The 27,014-nt window shown below is 40.7% G+C and overlaps 1 protein-coding gene across 2 annotated transcripts; it reads left to right on the top strand.

Moving 5' to 3' along the window:
- Nucleotides 1-2,469: 2,469 nt before the first annotated feature.
- On the top strand, nt 2,470-25,770 carry NOL11 (nucleolar protein 11). 2 transcript variants are annotated; one of them, XM_049636375.1, is made up of 18 exons: nt 2,470-2,695; nt 4,432-4,545; nt 4,675-4,731; nt 7,788-7,936; nt 9,293-9,350; nt 9,662-9,806; nt 12,238-12,426; nt 14,101-14,177; nt 16,658-16,781; nt 17,374-17,462; nt 18,038-18,106; nt 18,820-19,004; nt 19,158-19,283; nt 19,499-19,666; nt 20,101-20,179; nt 20,824-20,916; nt 25,083-25,190; nt 25,356-25,770. In XM_049636375.1, exons 1-18 carry the CDS (start codon nt 2,555-2,557, stop codon nt 25,470-25,472), a joined length of 2,088 nt encoding a protein of 695 aa, XP_049492332.1. In that variant the 5' UTR covers nt 2,470-2,554; the 3' UTR covers nt 25,473-25,770. The 2 variants fall into 2 exon arrangements, with proteins under 2 accessions (XP_049492332.1, XP_049492331.1); XM_049636374.1 differs by having other exon boundaries at nt 19,439-19,666.
- The last annotated feature ends 1,244 nt before the right edge of the window (nt 25,771-27,014 follow it).

Genomic DNA, 27,014 nt, shown 5'->3' with positions numbered 1-27,014 from the left:
TCTTCTTATAATAAAACCAGTCATACTGGATTAGGGCCTACCCAAATGACCACGTTTTACCTTAATGATCTCTCTGAAGCTCTGTCTCCAGATACAGTCCCATTCTAAGGTACTGGAGGCTAAATCTTCAACATATTAACTTGGTTAGGGGAGGGGATGATTCAGCCCATAACCTCTATCACAAGAAAGAATGGAAAGAAAATGTAGGGGCACCTGGGTGGCTCAGTCGGTTAAGTGTCCCACTTCAGCTCAGGTCATGATCTCTCCGTTTGTGGGTTCAAGCCCTGTGTCAGGCTCTGTGCTGACAGCGCAGTGCCTGCTTGGGATTCTCTCTCTCCCTCTCTCTCTCTCTGCCCCTCCCTCACTCACTGTCTCTCTCTCTCAAAATGAATAAACTTAAAAAAGTTGTCTTTCAAATTATTTTTCATAAAACATACTATTTGTGTTAATATGTAATGAGTTTATTACTATTTTAAAATGAGTAACTTTTTTCCTGATTCCTGTTTTAATTTCCAATACAGTAAATATCAATAAATATAACCCGTAGAAACAAAAGCTATTTGTGATCCTCAATAATTTTTAAGAATTTGAAGGAATCCTGGGGCACCTGGCTGGCTCAGTCCATGGAACATGTGACTCTTGATCTTGGGGTTGTGAGTTTGAGCCCCATGGTGAGTATAGAGATTACCTAAAATAAAATCCAAAAAAAAAAAAAAAAAAAAAAAAGAATGTAAAGGAATCTTGAAATCACAAAGTTTGAGAAAGCCTGGGGGCACCTGGGTGGCTCAGTTGGCTAAGCATCCGACTTCGGCTCAGGTCACGATCTCACTGTCCGTGGGTTCGAGCCCCGCGTCGGGCTCTGTGCTGACGGCTCAGAGCCTGGAGCCTATTTCAGATTCTGTGTCTCCCTCTCTCTGACCCTCCCCCGTTCATGCTCCGTCTCTGTCTCAAAAATAAATAAATGTTAAAAAAAAAATTTAAAAAGAGAAACCCTGTATTTATCTAATTTTTTAAAGTAATCTCTACACCCAATGTGGGGCTCAAACTCACAACCCTGAGATCCAGAGCTGCATGTGCCTCTCACTGAGCTATCCAGCTATCCCTCTTCCAACTGAGCGAGCCAGGTATCCCAAGGACCCCTGTTTTAAGTCTTCAAGCTGAAGGAAAAGGGAAAGCACAAATTCAAAATTATGAGTAAGCTTTCACTATTTATTCATTAGTCGCACAAATATTTATGGGACAGGCATTATGCCAGATACTAGTGAAAAATCCAGAGTTCCTTCAAAGAAATAAAACATAATGGGTCAGATATTTGAGTAGGCTTTCCCAGTACTGGATGGCACATGTTACAATAACATCGGTGCACTGAATCATTTAATCCAGTCCCAGAGAATCAGGGTAGGCTTCCTGGAGGAGGAGGAAACGTCTAGGCTGGAACCAAACCATGGGCAGTATGCACCAGACAACATTCAGTGGAGAGGCCGATTAACTGTCCTGGGAGGAAAAGGAAGGTTTCACAGAGGCCAAGATGGGTCGAATCTCATAGTACTTCTTTTCCAACTAACAAAGGGGCCACAAATTCATAGTCAAATTCCTTGGCAACTTTGAAAAATTAAAGGCCTGTTAGCCTTATTAAGAGTTTACAGTATTTGATTCCTTTACAGTAGTTAAATATCCTCTTGTCTCCAGTGTTGTAATGTTGTAGCCATGAAGTATCTCCACACATATGGCGATCCATGTGGATGCTTGATTTAAATGTTGCCCTGATGTAACACCTGATATAGGTTTTTTAGTAATTGCCCATTTAGATGGTTTCTCCCTAAGAACATGAACTATTTATCGTTATTATTTTTTTTTACATTACTAGTTAAATCAATCATGTTGACATTAGAAATCTCTCCCAGAAATGATGTAAATAAAAATTGCCCAAGAGGACCTTGGCCTTCACCTTCTATCAGACAAGTTCTTATTAGCTAGACAGCGCTCAGAAAACAGAAGGCGACTGAGACAGAGGCAGGTGGGTTAGGCATCTCACTTAGGGACAGCAGTTTATCAAGAGTTTATTTAAAGAGGTAAATTTCTCTAGCGCACTGTTCCTTGAGGCCTTGGTAAAGAATTCCCAGAGAGTTCACGTAAAGTAAAAACAAAACAAAACAAAAACAAACCCACAACCAAAACAAGAATGAGCTTATTTCTGTTTGGTCACCTGCCACGCCCACCCTTCAGACTCTCAAATCCTTAGTAAAAGGCGCTGCACCTTGGGCAGCTGTACGCAACGTAAGCTTTCCCCAGCCTGCCCATCCCCGTCACGCAGAGTACATCCGGGACGCTGACGGGGCGGGGCTGGGAGGCGGAGTCTAGAAGGAAAGTCCAGGCTCCGCCCACCCGGCGGCGCCCACAGCCCTGCATGCCCGCCACGCCCGGCAGAGGTCGCAGGCTCAGCAAACAGGTTTGTTATTTGGCGAGCGCCTGTCCAGTTGCGATCCTAGTTCTCGCGATAGAAAGCGCAAAGCCTGCCGGGAGGGATGCGCGGCCGTCGGTAGGTTTGCCCAAAATGGCAGCCCTGGAGGAGGAATTCACGTTGTCTACGGTACCCTTGGGTGCCGGGCCTAACGGACTCCTAGGTGTGGAGCAGAGCGACAAAACAGACCAGTTTCTAGTGACGCACGGCGGCAGGACCGTCATCCTCTATAAGGTGAGGGCGATGTGATCGGAGAGCCCCCGCTGAGGTCTTGCCCCTTTCTGTTCACTGAGCTAGAGCCGCAGGTTTCTCACGGCTTCAGAAAGAGATCGCCGAGCAGCTTGTTGGAGAGCTGGCTTGGCCCCTCCGGGACGCTGAGTGAGGTCTAGAATAGGATTCGGCTGTTTTCCTGGAGAGAGAGGCATATTTCGGAGTCGCAAGTGGCGGAGCGTCTAAGTGCACGTGGGCTAGACTCAGAAACGAAAAGAAAACCTGTGCTTTCGCTTCGCATCTGTCCGACAGGGCCTTAACATCCCCTCCTGGGATTTCTTGTCACCCCAGCTGCCCGCAGAAGGTTGAACAGAGATTGGGCGGGAGAGCATGATTGGCAGCATGGGAACAGTGTTTGTGTCCCTACCCTTCTTCCCTCTCTTTGGGGAAAAGAGACGTGTGGATTGTTTTATTGTTTGTTTGGTTGTTTGTGTCCTTGGTAGCTTGATGGAATTTTGATTCCGAGTGAGCGGTCTCTTGCCAACTCCCATGTTGTAAATCCTGGAGTTGAGTCCTGGACAGGCTCTATACGTCCCACCCCCTTTTCATCCTCGCTCTTGGCTCACCACACGTTCTACGTTGTGCTTTTAGTGGTCTCATAGAAAGTAACTGTTTTATTTGGGCTGCTGAACATAGTTTCACGTGTCTTTAAGAAGCTAGCTGTCTGCTTGGAAGTTTGGGGAACAGGTTCCCAGCATTCCTTTTTTTTTTTTTTTAAGTTTATTTTTATTTATTTTAAGAGAGAGAGAGAGAGAACAAGCGGGTGAGGGGCAGAGAGAGAGGGAGACAGAATCCCAAGGAGGCTGCCTGCTGTCCAGCACAGAGCCGAATATTGGGTTCGAACTCACGAACCATGACATCACAACCTGACCCAAAATGAAGAGTCAGAAGCTTAACTGACTGAGCCACCCAGGTGCCCCTTGACTCCTCTGATGACACTGTTGGTTTTTACCTTGGCTGTCTAGTGGACTTAAAATTTTGTAGTTCCTGCATAGGAATACAGTGGCTGATTGGAACTGACATGATCGGGACTGTCCCTACTCAGTTTCCCATGCCTCTGTTCAAAGGCACAGTGGAATCCATTTTTTAAATGTACTGTTCACTAAATAGTGTTGTTTATTTACATTTTCATTTTAGGAACTTAGTCATATTTTCATTTAAATTACTTTTTGAAAAATTTTTATGTTTTTTAATTGTAGTAAAATACACATAAAATTTATCTCAGGGTGCCTGGGTGGCTCAGTTGGTTAAGCGTCTGACTCTTGATCTCACTCAGCTCAGGTCTTGATCTCCGGGTTGTGAGTTCAAACCCCACGTTGGGCTCCATGCTGGGCATGGAGCCTACTTAAAAAAAACTTAGATCTTAACCATTTTTTGATCATACAGCTCAGGGTATTTAGTACATTACGTTGTTGTGCAGTCATCACCCCCCTCCACCTCCCAAACTCTTTTCATCTTACAAAACTGAAACTCCACCATTAAACAATAAATCTCTATTCTCCCAGCCCCTGAAAACCACCTTTCTACTTTCTGTCTTAAGTGGAATCATACACTGTCTTTTGTGACTACTTACTTTTTTAATTTAGGAAGTTTGTCAAATGCTATTATGTTAATGATTTCTTCCTTTGTCTTGATTGTAACTTTAATTGCTTATAATATCTGAAATTGACCTTTTGAATATTGTATGTTAATTTTACTAGGTTTCTGATCAGAAACCCTTGGGGAGCTGGTCAGTGAAACAAGGCCAAATTATAACGTGTCCAGCTGTGTGCAACTTTCAAACTGGAGAGTTTATTGTTGTACATGACAATAAGGTGAGTTTTAAAACTATTTATATAATAATATATACAGCACAAGTGTTGATTTATTAACTGTGTACATGAAAACTGTTATGTGTAAATGAAAACTGGAATGCTTTCTTAACTTGTATGTTTTGATTTAAGGTTTTGAGAATATGGAATACTGAAGATGTAAACCTGGATAAAGTATTTAAAGCTACAGTAAGTCTGAATTTTCTGACTTTTTAAAAAAAATGTTTATTTGTTTGTTTTTAAGGTTTATGTATTTATTTTGAGAGAGAAAGAGAGAGAGCACAAGCAGATGAGGGGGAGAGAGAAGGAAAGAGAGGATCCCAAGCAGGCTGCACACCATCAGTGCAGAGCCCGATGTGAGTCTCGAACTCCCTGTGAGATCGTGACGGGAGCAGAGATCAACAGTTGGACACCCAACTGACTGGGCCACCTAGGTGCCCCAAATGTTCATTTACTTTTGAGAGGGAGGGAGGGGCAGAGAGAGGAGGACAGAGGATAGGAAGTGGGCTCTGCACTGACAGCAGCAAGCCCGATGTGGGGCTTGAACTCAAGCCGCCAGATCAGATCTGAGCTGAAGTCAGACACTCAACCCGCTGAGCCACCCAGGTGTCCCGGAATTTTCTAACGTTTTTAATGTAGTAGATCATTTCTCTTCATGCATCTGTGAAAGTGAGCATAAAGGTTACATTAGCTTTCGTTCTAGTTATCTTATAGTGTATCTTGGTAACACATCTTAGTTCATGAGTTAATGTTAGAAAATATAAACTTTTTTATTCCATGAGATTAAGAATTTAAATAATTCCTGGGGCACCTGGGTGGCTCAGCCGGTTAAGTGTCCCACCTTCGGCTCAGGTCATGATCTCATGATTCGTGAGTTTAAGCCCCGTGTCGGGCTCTGTGCTGTCCAGCTCAGAGCCTGGAGCCTGCTTCGGATTGATTCTGTGTCTCCCTCTCTCTCTGCCTCTCCACTGCTCGCTTGCTCTCTTTCTCTCTCTCTCAAGAATAAATAATTAAAAAAAATTTTTTTTAATTCTTGAATAAGTTTACAGTTAATTTCCACGAGTTCAGGTGTTTATGGTATGTCTCTTGTGAGAACTTACCATGCCCTTTCTTAAAATAAGTAGAACACGTCCTGCTACTTTGATGCAGTGTGTGTGTGTGTGTGTGTGTGTGTGTGTATATACACACATGTATTGTTTTTTCAATGTTTATTTTTGAGAGAGAGAGAGAGAGAGAGTGGGGAAGGGACAGAGAGAGAGGGAGACACAGAATCCAAAGCAGACACCAGGCTCTGAGCTGTCAGCACAGAGCCCCACATGGGGCTTGAACCCACGAACTGTGAGACCATGACCTGAGCTGAAGTTGGACACTCAACTGACTGAGCCACCCACGCGCCTATACATATATATATATATATATATATATATATACGCGTATATATATATATATATATATAGTATATATGTACATATATATTTACATACATACAGAGAGAGAATCCCAAGCAGGCTCCACTATCAGCGCAGAGCCCGATGCAGGGCTTGAACTCACGAACTGTGAGATCATGACCTGAGCTGAAATCAAGAGCTGGGCGCTTAACTGACTGAGCCACCCAGGCGTCCCTGCATTATGTATTTTTAAGAGTGGCTCAGAATGCAGTAAAAACAACCGTGAGGAACTGTGCATTTTCTAGTGACGACCTAAAGTATGTTAATTAACTTTTTCTTACAAATTGAGAGTCTCAAATTAGGGTAACCTTGAAAGTTCCTTCCAGTTCTTTCTATCTATCTATCTATCTATTTATTTATTTATTTTTACTTTTTACTTTTTATTTATGTTAGTGGAGAGCGCTAGTGGGGACAGGGCAGAGAGAGAGTCCCAAGCAGGTTTCACACCGTTGCAGAGCCCAACACAGGGCTCAGTCTCATGAACCATGAGATCATGACCTGAGCCGAAATCAAGAGTTGGACACTTAACTGACTGAGCCAACCCAGGCGCCCCCAAAGTTCCTTCCGGTTCTAGATGTCTTAACTCTAAGGGTGCCTGGGTGGCTCAATCGACTGAGCTTCCCATGATCTCACGGTGATGGGATCCAGTCCAGCATCGTGCTCCGTGCTGCGTGTGGAGCCTGCTTAAGATTCTCTCAGTCCCTCTTCCCCTTTCTCTGCCCCCCTCCCCCCACTCTGCATGTGCTGTGAATAAATAAAGATGTCTAATTCTAAGTATAATTGGCAAATTTTAAACATTTTTAAAATTTATTATTTTTGAGAGAGAGACTGAATGTGAGTGGAGGAGGTGCAGAGAGAGGGAGACACAGCATCTGAAGCAGGCTCCAGGCTCTGAGCTGTCAGCACAGAGCCCGACGAGGGGCTCGAACTCACGGAACTGTGAGATCAGGACCTGGGCCAAAGTTGGAGGAGTAACCAACTGAGCCACTTAGGAGCCCCTAATTGGCAAATTGTAGACGTGGCTTATAATGGAGCTGGTTCAGATATAATCGCATTTATCACCTGGAACCTTGAAACTTCTGGCTAGCTAACTATGTTGTCTCTCGGCCCCCGTCTTTTCATTTACCCTGCGGTAACATGATCTTGATTTTTACAGTGGGGTTAACTTATTTTCTTGGGTTTACAGGCTGTAGTTGTAATTATGGCATCAGTCTTTGTCTTGCACCACAACTGCTTAAGTCTAATTAGTGGCTTTATTTATACCTCTTCCACCTTCAGTTTTTGGAAAGCTAGGTTGTACTTGGCCTCCAGTACTCACAATGAAAGGATAAACCAAAAATGCGTAGAAATGCAAAAAAATACTTAAGGGGGAGAGCAGGGGACCGAGTACACAGAATAGGAGTAAAAGGCTTCTGTGTGGGGGTGCCTGGGCGGTTCAGTCGGTTGAGCATCCCACTCTTGATTTCCACGCAGGTCATGATTTTGCAGTTCGTGAGATCGCGCCCCGAGTCAGGCTCTATGCTGACAGTGTGGAGCCTGCTTGGGATGCTCTCTCTCCCTCCCTCTCTGCCCTTAAACCTCTTGCTTGCACTCTAAATAAATAAGTAAATAAATAAACTTTATAAAGAAAAGGCTTCTATGTATATTTATGTTGTACATTTGACTTTGGAACCATACAAAGCTGAATCAAAATGAAAACAAATCAGTTCTTAAAAATAAGCTTTCTATAAACGTCCTTATTTTATTAGGTGGCAATTGTTTTAGAATAAAAATTAATGCATTCTTATGTTTTTCAAGTTGTCAGCTGAGATCTATAGGATACATTCAATACAAGGGACAGAACCCTTAGTGCTATTCAAGGAAGGTGCTGTTCGTGGTCTAGAGGCCTTGCTTGCAGAGCCCCAGCAGAAAATTGAAACTGTTCTCTCTGATGATGAAGTGATTAAGTAAGTTCCAATACTTGTAAGTGAATTTTTACCAAAATAATAGACTCTGCATGTTTTTTAACATTCTTTGCCTTGGTTACAAACATAACAAACCTTAATTAAAAACCATGTATGTGCTGTTGGCCAAATTAGCATCCTCCAGAAGCCTTGAGAGTGTTAGGCGATTGAGGAAACTGCAGGGACATACGAATCCTGTTCTAATGACAGAGAACTGGATAGTCAATTATTTGAAGATGAAGTGGGTAACTCCAGGAGACCAAAATCTCTGTTTTCTGTCCTATTGCCCTGACTGCCAAGATTGGAACCCTTACCCCTGAGCAAAAGTAGTTCGTTGTTAGTAAAATCATGATAGTGCTTTGAGCCCTCTGCTGTCCCACATTCTGGAATAAAACTGGAAAAATGACTCACTGAAATGATAGAAGGAAATCCCCTCCAGTCTCCATTATTTTATCACATTTCCTGTTTAGTGAACTTGCTCCCTGTCCAGGTCTACTTGATGCAAGCTAAGTGCCTGAAAGTCAAGGTGAAGGCTTGTACTGAGTGAACAGTGTGGACAGTGACCATGTGTATCTTGGACCGCCCTGTTGAATGCTCCTAATGTGTGGAGGAAAGTGGAGGAAATCCCTCGGAAAAGGGATGTAGGTGGAGGACCTGGCTTCTAATGGCCCCTTTGCCAGAGTCTGGCTGTGTGTGGCCCGTCACCACCCCCCCAACCCCCGGCCCACTGTCCTGCGGCTCGAGGAAGGCACATGAGCGCCTCATGTTTTCCTCAGAGCACGGGTCCCAAAAGTGACTGGAAAGGGAGAGGAGGTGAGTCACATAAGGTGAATAACACTGCACAATGTCCCACAGCCACCCCTTTGGAGCTTTACAATTCACATTGTCTTTCTTTTTTTTTTGTTAAAAATTTTTTGTTTTAATTTTTATTTTTGAGACAGAGAGAGACAGAGCATGAACGGGGGAGGGGCAGAGAGAGAGGGAGACACAGAATCGGAAGCAGGCTCCAGGCTCTGAGCCATCAGCCCAGAGCCCGACGCGGGGCTTGAACTCACGGACCGCGAGATCGTGACCTGAGCTGAAGTCGGACGCTCAACCGACTGAGCCACCCAGGCGCCCCTCACATTGTCTTTCAAAGCTGTGGGAAGTTCAGGAACTTGCATTTAATCCAGAGATGCATTTGACAGAGAAATGCCTACTGATTCCCTGTCATATATGTATCCTGAAACACCGAATCAAATGTTCTCTGATGTCTCTCTGGCTCTAAAAAATATTGAAGATAAGGTATCCTCTTAAATTTAGTTTGATCGGTTTCTCTCAGCTGGTGATTTGATGTTTTATAATTGTTCTGTTTTTTAGGTGGACAAAGGTTTTCATGGTATTTAGGCATCCTGTCTTAATCTTTATTACTGAAAAAGTAAGTGATCGCTGTGATTCCTGGCCTGTTTTGCGACATTTCAAATTCACCTGTATTATTTTTAAAACTAAAATCGGGCATTAGTATTTCTCTCAGATGTGTGTGTGTGTGTGTGTGTGTGTGTGTGTGTGTGTATTTTTAAATGCTAAAAAACCTATCAGTTACAAGGAAATACATTTTAGAATACGTTTAAATGGATAAGAGGTTTTTAAGCACTCGTTGAAGTAATTGGAGTGACAGTTGGCTTTAACATTTAGGTACAGTTGGTTGAAATGGAAATATTTTTAAATAAACCCTTTTTTTGTGTGCAGCATGGAAATCACTTTGCTTACATACAAACATTTAGCTCTCGCACCTTAAGCAAATACACACTCTTCCATGGACAAGAAGAAAAATCCGTCATACAGAATTTTACTGCATCTGTGGATCGGAAATTCATCTCTCTGATGTCATTAAGTAAGTATTTTTCTTTGAACTTTCAGAGATAGTAAATAAAGGGATATCACAGGATGGTGGTTTTTTGGAGTTTGAGTCTTAGGTTTTTGCAGTTGTCTATTGTAACACTTCCCTTCACGTGCTTCCTTACAAGCATTTATGCCCTCACTTTTTGCACTTTGTCATGTCTGGTCACGCATTAAGTCAGTATTTCTCGGCAGGTACCTCTTATTTTTTATTTATTTCTTTATTTATTATTTTAATTTTTTTAATGTTTATTCATTTCTGAGAGAGAGACAGAGCATGAGCAGGGGAGGGGCAGAGAGAGAGGGAGACACAGAATCTGAAACAGGCTCCAGGCTCTGAGCTGTCAGCACAGAGTCCGACATGGGGCTTGTACTCATGAACCATGATTTCGTGACCTGAGCCGAAGTCGGAAGCTTAACCGACCGAGCCACCCAGGCGCCCCATCGGCAGGTACCTTTTATATCTTAAAATTTATCATAAGCAATAAATGTAATATCAATAAAGAAGGAAAAATCACTATCGTGATAAGGTCAGGTTGTTTGATATTGTAAATAGTGACCCATAAATTAAGAGGGTTTTTTTTTGTTTTGTTTTTTTAATATTTATTTTTGGGAGAGTGCAGGCAGGGGAGGGGCAGAGAGAGGGGGACAGGATCCAAAGCAGGCTCTGCACTGACAGACTGACCGCAGCGAGCCTGATGCGGGGCTCCAAACCACGAACCGCGAGATCATGACCTGAGCTGAAGCCAGACGCCCAGCAGACTGAGCCACTCAGGCGCCCCTAAGGTTGGTACTGAGTGGCTCCGGTAGTCCTCTTTTTTAGCCTTAAGGTATAGTTTGCCCTTCTTTGAACAGTGGTGGAGGCAGATGGGTTAAAGGAGACTAACAAAGCATTCGTGGCCTCTGCCAGCCAGCATTTTATAGATTTGTTAATGCCTTGGAGTTTAGCTGTATGTAATGGTCTAAAGTATAATCCAATTTCATGTGACTAGGAGAAAGAAGAGTGCCTGTGTGGGATTCTCATCCTCCTGCTCTTTATGGCTCCTCTTGAAGTTGTTTTGAGAAAAGGGAGAAAGAAACAAAAGCAGCATTTTCATATTATCACAATTAAAAACCTGTGAAGTTTTTTAATGTGCAAATGTTTGCAATGGCTATTAGGAAAAAGATTCCTGGGGCGCCTGGGTGGCGCAGTCGGTTAAGCGTCCGACTTCAGCCAGGTCACGATCTCGCGGTCCGTGAGTTCGAGCCCCGCGTCAGGCTCTGGGCTGATGGCTCGGAGCCTGGAGCCTGTTTCCGATTCTGTGTCTCCCTCTCTCTCTGCCCCTCCCCCGTTCATGCTCTGTCTCTCTCTGTCCCAAAAATAAATTAAAAAACGTTAAAAAAAAAAAAAAAAAAGAAAAAGATTCCTATCTAGAAGATCTTTGGAATGCACTTAATGCCTTTGCTCAAGAAGGACTGGTTTTCTTATGGTTTCACTTATATACTTACTGGTTTTGTTCTGTTTTGTTTTTTAAGTAGGCTCCATGCCCAACATGAGGCTTGAGCTCACAACCCTGAGACTAGGAGTTGCATGCTTGGGCACCTGGGTGGCTCAATCGGTTAAGTGTCTGATGCTAGCTCGGGTCATGATCTCCTAGTTTGTGACTTTGAGTCTCACTTTGGGTTTTCTGCTGTCAGCACAGAGCCCCCTTTGGATCCTTTGTCCTCCTCTCTCTGCCCCTCCCTGCATGTGCTCTCTTTCTCTCTCTCTCAAACATTTAAAAAAAAAAAGAAAAAGTTGCATACTCTACTGACTGAGCCAGCTAGGCACCCCAGATAGACTTACGATTAAATGAAAGCTTGTGGGTTAATGAATGAACATAGAAATAAGGGAATCTGAACCAAAGAGCCCTAAAACCTTTGTGTTATTCAGCTAGAACCACGTGAAATTGCCCAACTTCAATTGACATACGAAAAACGGCAACTTCATACAGTTTTCAGGGTGATGGAGTAACAAAAAATGTCATGTGCAGACCCGAATGCTAATTAATCTTGAATGTGAGATACATCCTTTTGGTGACTAGATTGTCTGTATTCCTGACAGTTCCTTCTCATATTTTAAGTTCGTACTAGTATCTACAGTTTGTAATTCTTACCTGTTGTGACGATGTTTTTTTTTTTTTTTTTTGAGAGCAAGTGAGCCGGGGAAGGGCAGGGGGGAGAGAGAAACAATCGTAAGCAGGCTCCACACCCAGCTCAATTTTAGGTTTGTAGTGCAGTGCGTTCTTTAAGGGAAAGCAAAGAGCAATGTGATTGTTAACTTTATTTTTCTGATTATATCTTCTATCAAATTGGTCCAACTTACAAATAACCTGGTACCTTTAGCTCTAAAAGATCTAGAACTGTCCTTTAACTGATACTGAGCAACAAATGCTTGTTCCCAACAGGCTCTGATGGGTGTGTATATGAAACCTTGATACCAATACATCCGAGGGACCCAGACGAAAATCAGAGGGTAGTCAGATCGCTATTGCTCAAGACTGTGGTGGCCGGTAATGCCCGAAGTGGTGTTGCACTCACCGTCCTGGATCAGGATCACGTAGCAGTCCTAGGACCGCCGCTGCCAGCTTCCAAGGGTGACTGGATGTGATCAATTAAGAAGTCCTTTGGGTTTTTCCTTCAACGTGTGCCTCTTTTTCTTCTTTTTCTTTTGTATTTATTACCACCCATTCATTTTCTTTATCATCGTACTCAAATTATTTTTGTAGCTTCCTAACTCTTCTTGAATAGGTCTTTGATTTTATCTTAACATTAGTTAATCTTTTTTTTCCCCCCAGGTTATTTATTTATTTATTTTTTTGGGCATCTCTATGCCCCACGTGGGGCTGAAACTCAGCGACCCCGAGATTAAGGGTCACATACTTTCCTGAGACAGCCGGATGCCCCATCTTTTTAGAAAACATTCCCTTATATCATTACCTTGCTCGTGACTAATGCCTTAAAGAAATAAAAACTGCAAATATCTGTACCAGCCCGTGGGCGTTTGATCATTGGTAAGCCTTACAATAGAGAATTGAATTCATAGCCTGGTGGCATTTCAGCAGAATGGAAGTCCACACGACCTGGATGTCTTGAAATTCAGGGTCTACTAGAATGCTTTTCCATCTGTGACTTCAGAGCATGATTCTCATTTGCACCTCCCCTAGCCCCCAAACACCCCTCCACACAACACAGACTTGTAGTCTATCACGAAGAACATACTTGTTCCTGACCAGTGCCAGATTGGGATCTCTTAGGCAACGCTATAAAACTCAAGAGTCTTTTGTTTGGTGTTCAGGTGTCTTACAGTCTAGGCCCCACCCATCTTTTCCGGTCTCTTTTCCCAGTTGCAGAGCAAAAACCCTTTGATTTATTCAGTCCAGGCTTCCTATTGACTGTACGCGTCATCTGCCTGCGCTCTCATCTGCCTGTGCTCGTCTGTGGTTCTTTGTTTCTCCTGCTTATTGAGATAGGAGCTACTAGACACAGCGTAGCTGTCCTGGGCCAGGCATTTGACTTGTGTTATCCCTTTGCGCTATTTAATCTTCCAACAAGGCCAGGAGAGAAGGTAGTTACTAATAGCACTCCTGTTTTACAGACCAGGAGACAAGTGTTAGAGGATTCAGTAGAGCGGGGGTTCGGCCCAAGCAGATTGCCTCTTCGGTCACGGACCTTACTTTTCCCAAGTCCTGGCGCCCCGCCACTTTACCGCCCTGTGCTGTTCCTCTTCCCCACCGTCCTCCCTCTTTCTGGTTCTGCTCTACCCCCCGAAACCTGGTAACCACCGTGAGAGCTTCCATCGTCTCTTTCCAGAGGGTTTTTATATGTATGCAGGCAAATACTACGGCTTATTTTTTTTCCTCTTCTTTTCCCATGAATGGTAGCATACCGTACACGCTGATGTGTACCTTATTTACTCACTTACCTGAGAGATCAAAGAGCCCTTTCCATATTGACATTTGTCATTATTATTACTGTTAGTATTGTTAGCTTTCTTTTATTAGAACAGTTTAAGGTTCACAGCAAAATTGAGGGAAAGATACATAGATCTCCCATATGCCCCCTGCCCTCACACATGTCCACTTGTCATGAGACCTCATTTCCTTGAATTTCTGTGGTACTCACTGTCTTTGTGACTCATTTTTATACTGCATGAGGCAAGACTTGTGTGTTTAACTGTGACTCTCCCCAGTCTCCCCACTTCCCCCTGCCCTCAGCATCACATATTTACATGTGGCACGACGTCTGAATTTGTATGTCTTATTTTACAGAATGCCTTTCCATATGGAACACAAAATTTCAAACACTACAGACTTCCAGAGAGTTACCACAGGGGACCAGCGGTCAAGTAAGTTTTTGTCCTTGACTCCTTTTTCAAATTTAGTACTTTTGTGCATGATAAATACACTGTAAAGGAAGAGACTTCCGATCTAAATAATTTGGCGGTTTTTGTTTTGAGAGAAAGTGCGTGTGAGCCCACGTGAGCCGGGGGCAGAGGGAGAGTGAGAGAGAGAATCTTAAGCAGGCTCCATGTTGAGCGTGGAGATCAGTCCCAAGACCCTGGATTCATGACTCGAGCTGATTCATGGTTCAACTGACTGAACCACCCAGGCGTCCCTATTTGGCAATTTTCGATTAAAATGAGAAATGTTTTTTTACCTGCAAGAGTATACTTGTTTGGTTATTTGAATTTTCTTTTATGTTTGTTACTTTCAAAACACTAAATTTGGGGTAATTTTAGATCAAGGGAGAATAATTAGTAAATAAAACAACTTTTGTTTTTAGCTGCTCTTTGGTTTGAGCTTTTTACTTCTGTATTGTTTTTTATATTTTGTTTTTATTTTTTAAGCATTTTCTGTATCCGGTGTGGGGCTTGAACTCACGGCTTTGAGACCAAGCAGGAGTCACATGCTCTACCGACTCAGCCAACCAGGCACCCCTGCCTTTGTATTTTGAACCATGTGCCCAGGCTGTTACTTTTCTAACAAATTAGTCTTTTAGATATATGTTAAACATTCTCGTGGAGTTACACAAGAATTATTAAAGAATTAAAATTTTAGACCAACCAAACTGTAAACTGAGGCCGGGGGTCCTTGTCTATTTTGTTACCCGTTTTATCTTCAGTGTCTAGGAGAGGTGCTCAGTAAATATTGGTGGTTTAGTGAATGCGAATAAAATGCAAATAAAGGTAATACAGCTTTACTGATAATTGTAATTAGAGGATAAAGAGACTAAATTTCTCAGCATACAATATAATTCTAATTTATAGGGTTGCCTGGGTGGTTTAGTTGGGCATCTGACTTTGGCCCAGGTCATGATCTCACGGTTCATGAATTCATCAGGCTTGCTGCTGTCAGCGTGGAGCCTGTTTCACATCTTCTGTTCCCCTCTCTTTGCTCCTCCCCTTTTCATACCCCCTCTCTCTCTCACAAAAATGAATGAACATTTAAAAAAATTGTAATTTTAACAACAGAGTTAACCATTCACAATACTGCTCTAACATATGATTTCCATGTTTCTTTAAGCTTTTTGTTCATATATCTTATTTATACTATTTTAATAATTGGAATCCTAAGATAGAAACAATGTTAAATTCTTTTTTTTTTTTTTTTTTAATTTTAATTTTATTTTACAGTTTACACCCAAATTTGCATATAGTGCAACAATGATTTCAGGAGTAGATTCCTTAGTGCCCCTTACCCATTTAGCCCATCCTCCCTCCCAGAACCCCTCCATTAACCCTCAATTTGTTCTCCATATTTATGAGTCTTTTCTGTTTTGTCTTCCTCCCTGTTTTTATATTATTTTTGTTTCTCTTACCCTATGTTCATCTGTTTTGTCTCTTAAAGTCCTCATATGAGTGAAGTCATAGGAGATTTCTTTCTCTAATTTTGCTTAGCATAATACCCTCTAGTTCTGTCCACATAGTTGCAAATGGCAAGATTTCATTCTTTTTGATTGCCGAGTAATACTCCCATTGTATATATACACCACATCTTCTTTGCCCATTCATCCATCGATGGACATTTGGGCTCTTTCCATACTTTGGCTGTTGTCGATAGCGCTGCTATAAACATTGGGGTGCATGTGCCCCTTCGAAACAACACACCTGTGTCCCTTGGATAAATACCTAGTAGCGCAATTGCTGGGTCGTAGGGTAGTTCTATTTTTAGTTTTTTGAGGAACCTCCATACTGTTTTCCAGAGTGGCTGCACCAGCTTGCATTCCCATCTGCTTTTTTCATCTAGCACATCATTAACTGAGTGCCCTGTTAAGTACCCTTGGTAATCATTACATTAATAGCTTTAGAATAGTGGCAATTCTATTTTTAAATAATTATTTTAAATGCATCATAGAGTGATCAGATTTTTAAGAGTTGAGAGTATCCTTTAAATTATGCTTCATTCAGGGGCGCCTGGGTGGCTCAGTCGGCTAAGTGCCCAACTTTGGCTCAGGTCATGATCTCGTGGTTCATGAGTTCAAGCCCCACATCAGGCTCTGCGCTGACAGTTCAGAGCCTGGTGCCTGCTTCAGATCCCGTGTCTCTCTCTCTCTCTCTGCCCCTTCCCTGTTTGTGCTTGTCTCTCTCTTTCTCCCTCGAAAATAAATAAACATTAAATTGTGGTTCATTCAGACGTGGGTAGAAATAAGAGCTGTGTAAGCCTACCCAGTTAACAAGTTGTACATGTGAGGTTATTCTGGAAAGTTGTTTAACTTTATCCTGTTGTTTTTTGTTATGTTAAGATTACTTAACCCTAAGTTATTGTTATAAATGGGATTCAGATCTTAGAAAAAAATTGCTTACATTTTCTGTAACATTTTTTGTAGCTCTGGTATTTTGGGGAAAATTTATTTATGCTACATGGAAAATTTCTTACTGTGATTCCATACAAGTGTGAAGTATCTTCATTAGCAGGTGCTCTTGGAAAACTCAAGCATAGTCAAGATCCAGGTAGGAGGCCACCCCTTTTTTTAAAGTAACCTCTGTGCCTAATGTGGGGCTCAAACTCATGACCCCAAGATCAAGAGTCGCATGCTGTACCAACTGAGCCAGCCAGGCACCCCAGGAACTTCTGTTTTTTTCTTATTAATGTAAACCATTTTATTAACTTCCAGTGTGATGTAGATTTCTACAGCCATCAGTTTACGGAGCCTGTTTTTGATGTTGAAATTTGCCACTGTTCATTGAAATTTCCTTGACCCAGGTATCTACCTTGGGAACAGTCTATACTGCAGGTACTGGTGTAGGCTGAAGAGCTACACTGTTTTGAACACAAGTGTTCTGACTTTAGGGGCATTGGAAGAGTCCCCCAGGCAAAATCACTAATTGCTTTATCCTCTCGTGTTTCCCAGTGATCTCATCTGTTGGTTTAATGTTGCTGGGCACATACCCTTTTACTGTATTGTGACTTCCTGATGTGGGGTTATCAGTAGAATTCAATGGTCTTTAAAGCATCTCTTGAATTGTGCATGAATGGTTGTCGTTTGGCTAAACACCAATAGGTCAAAAATTTTCAGAAATTGTATGCTTTGTGTTTTCTTAGGCACTCACACTGTGCCTCATTTTGTAAACTGGGAAACATCTCGAGGATATGGATTTGGATCCCAGAACTCAGAGCAGTCGAAGAGAATTGTAAGTTTGGTAGTTGAAATAGAAATGTTAGTGCAGGGTGGGTAGAGATTACTTAAAAATAAGATCTTAAGAAAAGAAAAAAAAAGTTCTCCAAAAATGTTAGTGCAAATATTTAAAAAAAAAGAGAGGAAAAAAAAAAGGTGGGATTATTTTAATAATTCACATCTGTACAACTCTTATGGCTTTGATCTTCATGACGGCAATTTGAATCATGAACCCAGTGACCTGACAGCCTTTATCCAAAATGTCAGGTGTAGTTTAGTAGTTAATTTTTATAGGCATGTGTGTGTGTCTAAGACACAGGTGTGAAAATGGACAGTTTGCAATTAGTAATAATACCTTGTTGAGTATAGCGAGTTTTGTGTGTGTGTTTAAAAAACAAAAACCTTAAAGGTATTTAAATTACTCTAAATAAACCCACTCTTCACTATAACGAAGCTATAATATTTTGAAAAGCTTGTGATGAGAGCATTAAGGGTGCAATTCTAGTGTCTTTAGGACATTTTATATTCTTCTAAATATATGTTGGATCTTTTGCATTGTTCTGAGATCCTAATCAATTTACTTAATTCCAGTTAAGGAGAAGGAAAATTGAAGTGAATGTACCGCCTCCAGCATTCGAACAACTTTTATCAACAATAAAGGTAAATAAAATATTAGAAATATGAAAAATCGAGGCACCTGGGTGACTCAGTCAGTTAAGCGTCTGACTTTGGCTCAGGTCATGATCTCACCGTTTGTGAGTTCGAGCCCCGCGTTCGGGTTCTGTGCTGACAGCTCAGAGCCTGGAGCCTGTTTCAGATTCTCTGTTTCCCTGTCTCTCTCTGTCCCTCCCCTGCTTGCGCTCTGTCTCTTTGTCTCTCTCTCTCTCTCTGTCTCTCTCTCAAAAATAAACATTAAAATAATTAAAAAAAAAAAAAAGAAGAAATATGAAAAATCAACCGAAGTGGTAAAAGAAATCCCATCTGCTTTCCATTCTAATTTTTCTGATCATTGTTTAATATCTGCAGCTAACATATGTATAGTGTCTTCAGGTTGTCAGAGCTACCTTATACTTTGGCTTATTTGACTCTTACCGACCATTTTGTGAGAGGGAGGTGGCCTCATCAGGATCTCTTTCACCTTTGCGTTGAATATACTTGTCACTTTGCCTCTTAAAGAATTTGATCTCTAAACCCTGGAATTAATTTCTGTTTTGGTTTGGTCTTTGTGTAGCATATCGTATCAACTCCCAGTTTCACAGGAATGCACGAATGTTGTTAAGTGATTTGAGAAAATGTTGAGCTAGGAACTTTTGACTTCGGAGTGACGTTTGTTTCCTGTACTAGACTGAAGTCTGTTACTTCCACCCTTTCAGAAAGATTCAGAAAAAGACATTGAAGTAGAACTATGTAAATTTTTGGCTGTGAAGCGGACACCTGACTTTCATACTATTGTTGGGGACATAGTATTAGAACTTCTGGGACGACATACAACAGAGCCATCATTTTACCCCCGGAACTCTCTGATGCAACTTATCCAGACACACGTGCTTTCTTACAGGTAAGTGTTTCTGTGTACCACGCTTTGTGTCTGTAACTCTTTTGACCTTGTTTTTTTACAGTTCTAGTGTTCATACTCTGAAAAAGCTTATACGTTATTTGCAGTTGAGCTCTTTCTTGCTATACAAAAGTGGTTCATGGTGTTTTGTCTCAGCTTGTGCCCCGGCCTGATGGAGGCGGCCTTGGAAAAGACAGATGTGCAGATGTTACAGCTGTGTCTACAGCAGTTCCCCGACATTCCTGAATCGATCACCTGCGCTTGCTTAAAAATTTTCTTGAGGTAAGTTAGAAGCTGATGGTCCTTTTGCTCCACTGCATCTTTACTCTCTTACAGTCCTTGATTTCTAAAACGTCTGATGCTTACAGAATGAACATTTTTCTAGTAAGTTCATGCAGCGATAAGAATTAATTTCTCACTTTCAATTAACATGATAGCATTAGTGATGACAGTCTTCAAGAAACAGAAATCAATATGGAATCAGTTTCTGACTGTAGTGATCCTGTGCAAGAGAAAATGGACGAGCAAACGGAAATTCTTCAAAACGGTTTCAATGCTGACGAACAAAACTGTGACAGCTGTGATCGGAAGTTAAACCAAAAGCCTCAGGACGCAGCCGAGGAGACCACCTCGTGCCCTGTGGTACCGAAGAGAGCGGCACTGCTGTATCCTTTGAAACCCTCTCCCCCGTATTGTCTCTTTCCACAGATACAGGCGAGTGCCAGGCAGTAACCCGGGAATAAGTAGATCATTTCAGATGCTTTTTGTTTTCTTCAGTTTTTTTCAGTTTCTGCCTGAATGTGGAATACATTCAGTGCTAGATTCAAATAACTTACTTAAACCTGTTTTAAGAAGGCGTATGAAAGCAGAAGCTCTATCAATTCTAAAAACTAGTCTTCTGAATAAATACCAGTTAGATGAGTGAAGTATTTGAGGTGACCTGTCGTGATGAGGAGAAAGTTCAGTGATCGAGCTCTTTCAGAAAAGTGAAACTTTCATATAAATTTAGAAAAGATCTCACTGAGGCAGGGAATTACTCATAATTCCGGTAGAAAAGCCTTCATTTGTTGAAACAAGGTTTTCCTTTAGTCCTGAGTAGAAATGCAATTCTTCATTCAGCTTATAGCGAAATGTTTCTTCTGCCGCACTTGAAAGACATCCCAGCACAACATGTCACTGTAAGTGTTTGTAGACATCCTATGGAATTTTATATTCTATACGTTTCACTGCTCAACTGACCGACTTTAGGGCATTTGAAAGGTGATCAGTGAAGGTTCCTTCATGTGAATAAGAGGTTTCCCAGCCCCCACGATAAAAAACTGTGCCCAGGAGACGAGTGATTTTTGGTGGGCAGATCTTGGCATGCTTGGTGCCAAGCCTGAAGGCCAAGTTGATCCATCTGCATTAAAAACAGGTGCCTGGCCGGCTCGCTCTCAGTGGAGCATATGACACTTGATCTTGGAGTTGTGAGTTTGAGCCCCATGTTGGGCGTAGAGCTTACTTTTAAAGAAACAAATATTAAAAAAAAAAAAAAAAAAAAAGTAGAAACTAAAAAGAATTGCCCAGAGATGGATTCTCTCTTTTCTGCTTATTGTTTACAAACAGGATAAGCTTCCCAGCTACCCCCCCCCAACCAGATGAACTCCCCATTGATAGCAAAGACTGTGTTTTATTCTTTTTTATATCCCCAGATGTCTAGCATATTTGTCTGCTGTATAATTAAATTCAGTAGCTTCTTAAAATTCTTCAGTCTCTTTGTTAGCTTTATAGAGAGAAAATTTTTCTATCGAAGTGATAAATTGTCCCTTTTCTTCCTACGCAGCTATTTCTCCAGTATTTGTATTTCCTTTATCTGAAGTGTAGTGAAAATGCTACTATGACTCTTCCTGGACTGCACCCTCCAACCTTGAACCAAGTAAGATCATCTTCTTTAAAAGTTTTTTTTAACTTTTTAGTTTTAATTCCAGTAGAGCTAACATACAGTATTATATCAATTGCACGTGCACAGTATAGTGATTGAACAGTTCTAGGCATTACTGAGTGCTCATCGTAATTAGTGAACTCTCATTATTTCCCCTTCACCTATTTCCCCCATTCTCCCCACCCACCTCCACTCTAGTAACCAGCAGTCTGTACTCTACAGGAAGAGTCTGTTTTTTTGGTTTGTCTCTTTTTTTCTTTGTTCACTTGTTTTGTAAATTCCATATATGAGTGAAATCATGTGGTATTTGTCTTTCTCTGACTGATTGCACTTGGCAGAATACACTCCAGCTCCATCCATGTTATTGCAAATAGCAACTTTCCGGGTATTTTTTTTTTAATGTGTATTTATTTATGAATGGGGCAGCAGCAGCAAGTGGGATAGAGGTGGGGAGAGAGAATCCCAAGCCGGCTCCACACTGTCAGCACAGAGCCGGATGCAGGGCTTGATCTCACAAGCCGTGACATCATGACCTGAGCTGAGATCAAGAGTCACATAGTCAACCGACTGAGCCACCGAGGTGCCCCTTGATTTCATTTGTTTTCAATGCTGAGTGATATTCCATTACACACACACACACACACACACACACACACACACACCTTCCCCACATCTTCTTTATCCGTTTATATATCGATGGACACTTGTACTGCTTTTATAATTTGGCTATTGTAAATAATGCCACAGTAAACATAGGGGTGAGATCATCTTTTTAACTTTTTAACTCGATCTGGTGCTAGGAAAAGTCTGTAAGAACAAAATAATGTTATATATAATAGTGTCAGAACTTGGAATTCAGTAACTGATTTCTCTTTGTCTCCTGGTCCATATGAATTTCCTCTCTCACCCTGTATACAAACCACTGGAGTGAGAGGTGGGGAGGATCTCTCAATTTGGGGTCAAAATTCTGTGCTAAAGAACTTAAATACATCTTAAATTCTTGCTATTGTGACCCTTTTCAAGAATTTCCTTATCTCTCTGGGAGATGGTGTAAGTGTCCAAATCTCTTTAAGAATAAGAGAATTAAGGTTAATGGAAAAAAATGTTTTCAGAGAATCTCTTTAAATACAGTATTTATTTGAGAAGCAGTTTAAAACATTAAAAAGTTTATTGTTGCCAGTAACGCATGGCTGGCTCAGTCCGTAGAGTATTCAACTCTCAATCTTAGGGTTGTGAGTTTGAGCCCCATGTTGGGTATAGAAATTCCTTAAAAAAAAAAAAAAAAGTATTGTGGTTTAAGAATATGTTATCCTAATTAAGCAGTTTAAACACTTAATTTGACTACTTTCATTTAAAAAAAATTTGTTTTTAATGTTTATTTATGTCTGAGACAGAGCATGAGTGGCAGAGGGGCAGAGAGAGGGGGAGACACAGAATCTGAAGCAGGCTCCAGGCTCCAAGCTGTCAGCATAGAGCCCGACTCGGGACTTGAACTCACAAACCATGAGATCATGACCTGAGCCGAAGTCGGTCGCTCAACCGACTGAGCCACCCAGGCACCCCTGCTTTCGTTTTTTTTTTTTAGTAAAATTTTGTTAAGTAATTTTTATTTTCTTTTAATTTTTTAAAATGTTTTTATTTATCTTTGAGAGAGAGAAAAACTGAACGCAAGTGGGGAAGGGGCAGAGAGAGAGGGAGACCCAGAATCCGAAACAGGCTCCAGGCTCCGAGCTGTCAGCACAGAGCCCCACATAGGACTCAAACCCATGAACCGTGAGATCATGACCTGAGCCAAAGTGGGATGTTTAACCACCTGAGCCTCCCAGGTGCCCCTAAGAAGTTAATTTTTGGAGTCAAAAATTCCAACATTATCAGAGGTTGCTTCTCCACTCCCCTTGTCCGTCTTAGGGATAACCAATATTAAGAGTTTCTTTTGGGGCACCTGTATGGCTCAGGTGGTGGAGCGTGCATTCCTCATTCTCAGGGTTGTGAGTTCGAGCTCCGTGTTGGGTGAAGAGATTAAGTTAACTTAAAAAAGTCTCTTTTATGTCTGGGAATTTTCTTTCTATACCCTAACTTAATCTTCCTCTTGTTTTTCTAACAGAAATTAGGTCATAGTATGCATGCTATTTGCAATTTGCTTTTTTATTCAGCTCTGAGTTTTAGACATTTTCTGGACCAAACATCTGCCTCATTTCTCTTTTTTTTTTGTTTTTCTTTTAATTTAATTAAAAATTTTCTTAAGTAATCTCTACACCCACCATGAGACTCAAACTCGGACTCCGATATCAAGAATTACATACTGTGCTGACTGAGCCGGCCAGGCGCTCCCTGCCTCATTCTTTTTAATCACTGCATACTATTTCATTTTATGGAGAATCTTAATTTATGTCAGTCCCCTGTTGATTTGCCTTAAGTTGTTTACAGTTTTTTTATTATTAAAAAACTTCAGCGAACCTTCAGCGAACATCTTTACACACTCTTTTTTTTTTAATTTTTTTAAATGTTTATTTATTTATTTTGAGAGAGAGAGAGATTGTGAGCAAGCATAGGAGAGACAGAGAGATTGAGTCCCAAACAGGCTCCACTGTGACGCTGAAACTCACAAACCATAAGATCATGACCTGAGCCAAAATCAAGAGTCGGCTGCTTAACTGGTTGACCCACCCAGGCACTCCCCCCCCACACTTTCTTTTTCTTAAGTAATTTCTGTATCCAATCTGGGGCTCAAACTCAAAACCCTAAGATCAAGAGTCACATGCCCTACTGGCTGAGCCAGCCAGGTGCCCCTACACAGATGTTCTAGTATGATTATAAGGGAACACCTGTGGAGTAAATTCCCAGGAGTTGAAATTACTGGATAAAGGGTACATGCATTTTTTTTTAGGTGTTTGTTTTAAATAATTTCTCCCCCTCCCCTTTTTTTTCCGTATTAAGTAATCTCTACACCTGGCATTGAACTCACAACTCGGAGATCAAGAGTCCTATGCTCTAATGACTGAGCCACCCAGATGCCCTGCATTTTTAGTTTTCAAAATGCCAGTACCTTTCTGAAGGGTTGTGACCATCTTTTCTTGCCTATTTACATTTCCTTTCGTGAACTGCCAGGTTGGGTTCTCTGTCCAGTTTTCAATTGCATTTTCTATCTTTTTCGTTTTGACTTATAAAGAATTCTTTGTGTATTAGGAAATTGTCTTTTTCTATGGAGTGTATTATAAGTACTTTCTTCCTATCACTTGTCTTTTTACTTTTTTCAGTGTAATTTTTGCGATAGATAAGTTTCTGATTTTATTTAAAAATTTTAATTTTTAAAATTATTAAGGTTTTCCTTTTTGGCTTCGTTATGGCTAGGTCATGCTTGAGGCCCTTTCAACTCAGAGAATATAAAAATAGCCACCCTTTCTTAGTACATTCATGGTTTCCTTTTCTGTGTTTAATTCCTTGATTCATATAAAAAAATTTATTTTGGTGTAAGGAGTTTCATAGGGATGAACCTTCCTTTCTCCACCCAAATGGTGGATGAGTTTCCTTAATGCTTTTTCATGACAGGTGATATTGCATGTTAACTACAGCCCATCTGAAGGTGTCAAACTATGTAGAATACTTTAATAAATGTATAGTGATTGTATTTTAGTTCATGGTAGTTCATCTTTGATACACCACACCCTATTCTTGGGGCATAGTGTATATTTCAGAGTAGGAGATGAGTGGGTTGTTTTTTGTAACTGTCAGTAATTTTTTTTAAGATTGTATTTTTAAGTAATCTCTATACCCAACGTGGGGCTCGAACCCACAACCCTGAGGTCGAGTCCCCATGCTCCACAGACCAGACCAGGCCAGCCAGGGGCCCTGATTACAAAAAAAATTTTTAATAAAAACCATGTACTAACTCTCCCTTGGATTAAATGTCACTCTGGCTTTCTTTTTACAGATTAATGCTGTGAAAAAGATTGAGTTATGCTTGTAAAATAACAAGTGTAAAGCAAAGACCATTTTTATATTGTTTAGAAATTCTTCCATTTCTAAACTTAAATGCTTAGATTTTTGTAAACAAGACTAACTTTTCTTATAACTATTTGATATAATTCTGGACTTTCTAAAATGAATTAACCTAAAATTAAATTTAAAATCTTAACTTTCCTTTTCCCGTTTATCCTCAGATTATGGATTGGATATGCCTCCTTCTGGATGCTAACTTTACCGTTGTGGTAATGATACCAGAAGCAAAAAGACTACTGTTAAGTCTTTATAAGTTTGTGAAATCCCAGGTGTGTGATTATTTGATATATGCTGAATTCCTTTTGTACCCGAGTATCACTTACATTATAATTTATTCTTAATATTTTTGTCTTGGCATAGTTATAAGTAATCGTGGAGGATTTGTTTGTGTGTGGAAGTTACGGTACAAGTTACTCTGAAACTTTTTTCTTTAGATATGCATTTGTTCCGAGCTCAACAAGATTGAAGTAAGTTTTCGTGAGCTGCAGAAACTAAATCAAGAAAAGAATAATAGGGAATTATATTCAATCGAAGTACTGGAACTCTTCTGATGCTACCGATTCTCCTTCATAGATGTTTTATGAAGCTCTTTTATGTGAATTCTTCCTGCTCTTCCAGGCAAGAGATGTGTTTTGTTTGTAACTGTCTCCGTGACCAGAGAAATGAGTCCTCTAGTACCTGGACCATCACTGTTGCATTCTTCTGGGTTGGAACGTAGGTTTCATGTGAACCTATTTTAGTTTATGGACGTTGGTGGGGAGAGGTTCTGAAACTTTTTTTAAATATGTAACTGAGCTGATTTTAAGTAAACTTATTTGTGTATTGATAAAAATCTAATTTCTTACCATGTGTTTTGGTTAGTTCTTCTTTTAGTAAAAAAAATAAATAATAAATAAATAATAATAATAGGAAAAATCACCACTGAAACAGTGATTCTAAGAAGAATGTAGTTTTATCAGAGTCCGAAGGTGTCCTAGCTCACCCGTGCTTGTGGGGGACCGAAGAAGTCAGTCCCATAAGCAGGACCCTCAGCAGAAAGGTCTGTACAGGCACGTGCCTGTCTTCTGCCATTTTCTCCTGTCCTTTATCGACTTCTGCTTACCTTCTTTATATGCCCAGGGGTTGAACAGTACCTCCCTCTATTTGTTGTCCCTCAGATCATCTTCATGATGAGTAGGTAATTTAGGTTTTTATATTACTAAATAGTAAAAAAGTCTGTTCTGAAAATAGCTTTATAGGTTAGTTGACCATAGAATTTCCCATTTTAACTCTTTGGATTTAAGACAGATGAGGGGTTTTATGTAGATGAAATGAATGCTTTTGTTTCTTGGAGATAAACTCAGGATTTATCTTTGTTAAAAATGAAATCATTCTTTCAGGTGATGAATTAAGATCCCTGTAAATAACTTGAAACATTTCTGAGCAATGAAATCTCTGTTGAGTAAATCATATTGAAACCTGTTTTAACTTGAAGAGTTACAATATGTGAAAAACAATTCCTGTAAATTCTAGTGCATAAATATAAGTTCAAATGTGATTGTAGAGCCCAGAGTTACAGAATTCGGATTGCTTAACTTAATTTGCATCAGAGAGAGGCTTCATTTTATGTCAGGCACTCCATGTAAACTTTAGTTACAACTGTGACGTTTAACAAACAGCCACCCCTCAGTTGTCCTTAATCTCTCTTTAATCCAGAGAGAAAAGACTTACAAAGGTAACATCGTATGTTAATTGTCACGCTCACTTTACATAACAGGAATTTTTGCTCTTAAAGTCATAGGGTACTTCTCAGCAGAAATAGAAAATCCAGGTTTTCATAATAGAGTTTCTGTATATGGTCCTTATAAAGTCTTTATTGTAAAGTTTAATAGTGTGGATTTAATATTAGGGAAATTTTGCTGATGCTACATGCTATAAAATTAGGTTGCCCACAGCCTAAGTCACTAAATTTAAAAATAAGGATTTTATAAGGATATGTAGAGACTTTTTTTCTATCGAAGTATAATTGACAGTAGACTCTTGTAGGCCAAGTCCTTCAAGGCAAGGGTTACGTCTTATCCTTTCTGCACACTAAACACGGGACCACGGGCACA

Source organism: Panthera uncia, chromosome E1 (assembly GCF_023721935.1).
Source record: "Panthera uncia isolate 11264 chromosome E1, Puncia_PCG_1.0, whole genome shotgun sequence".
Classification (NCBI taxonomy): Eukaryota; Metazoa; Chordata; class Mammalia; order Carnivora; family Felidae; genus Panthera; species Panthera uncia.
The sequence above is the reverse complement of the archived record's forward strand: the minus strand, read 5'-3'. Positions and strand labels throughout refer to the sequence as shown.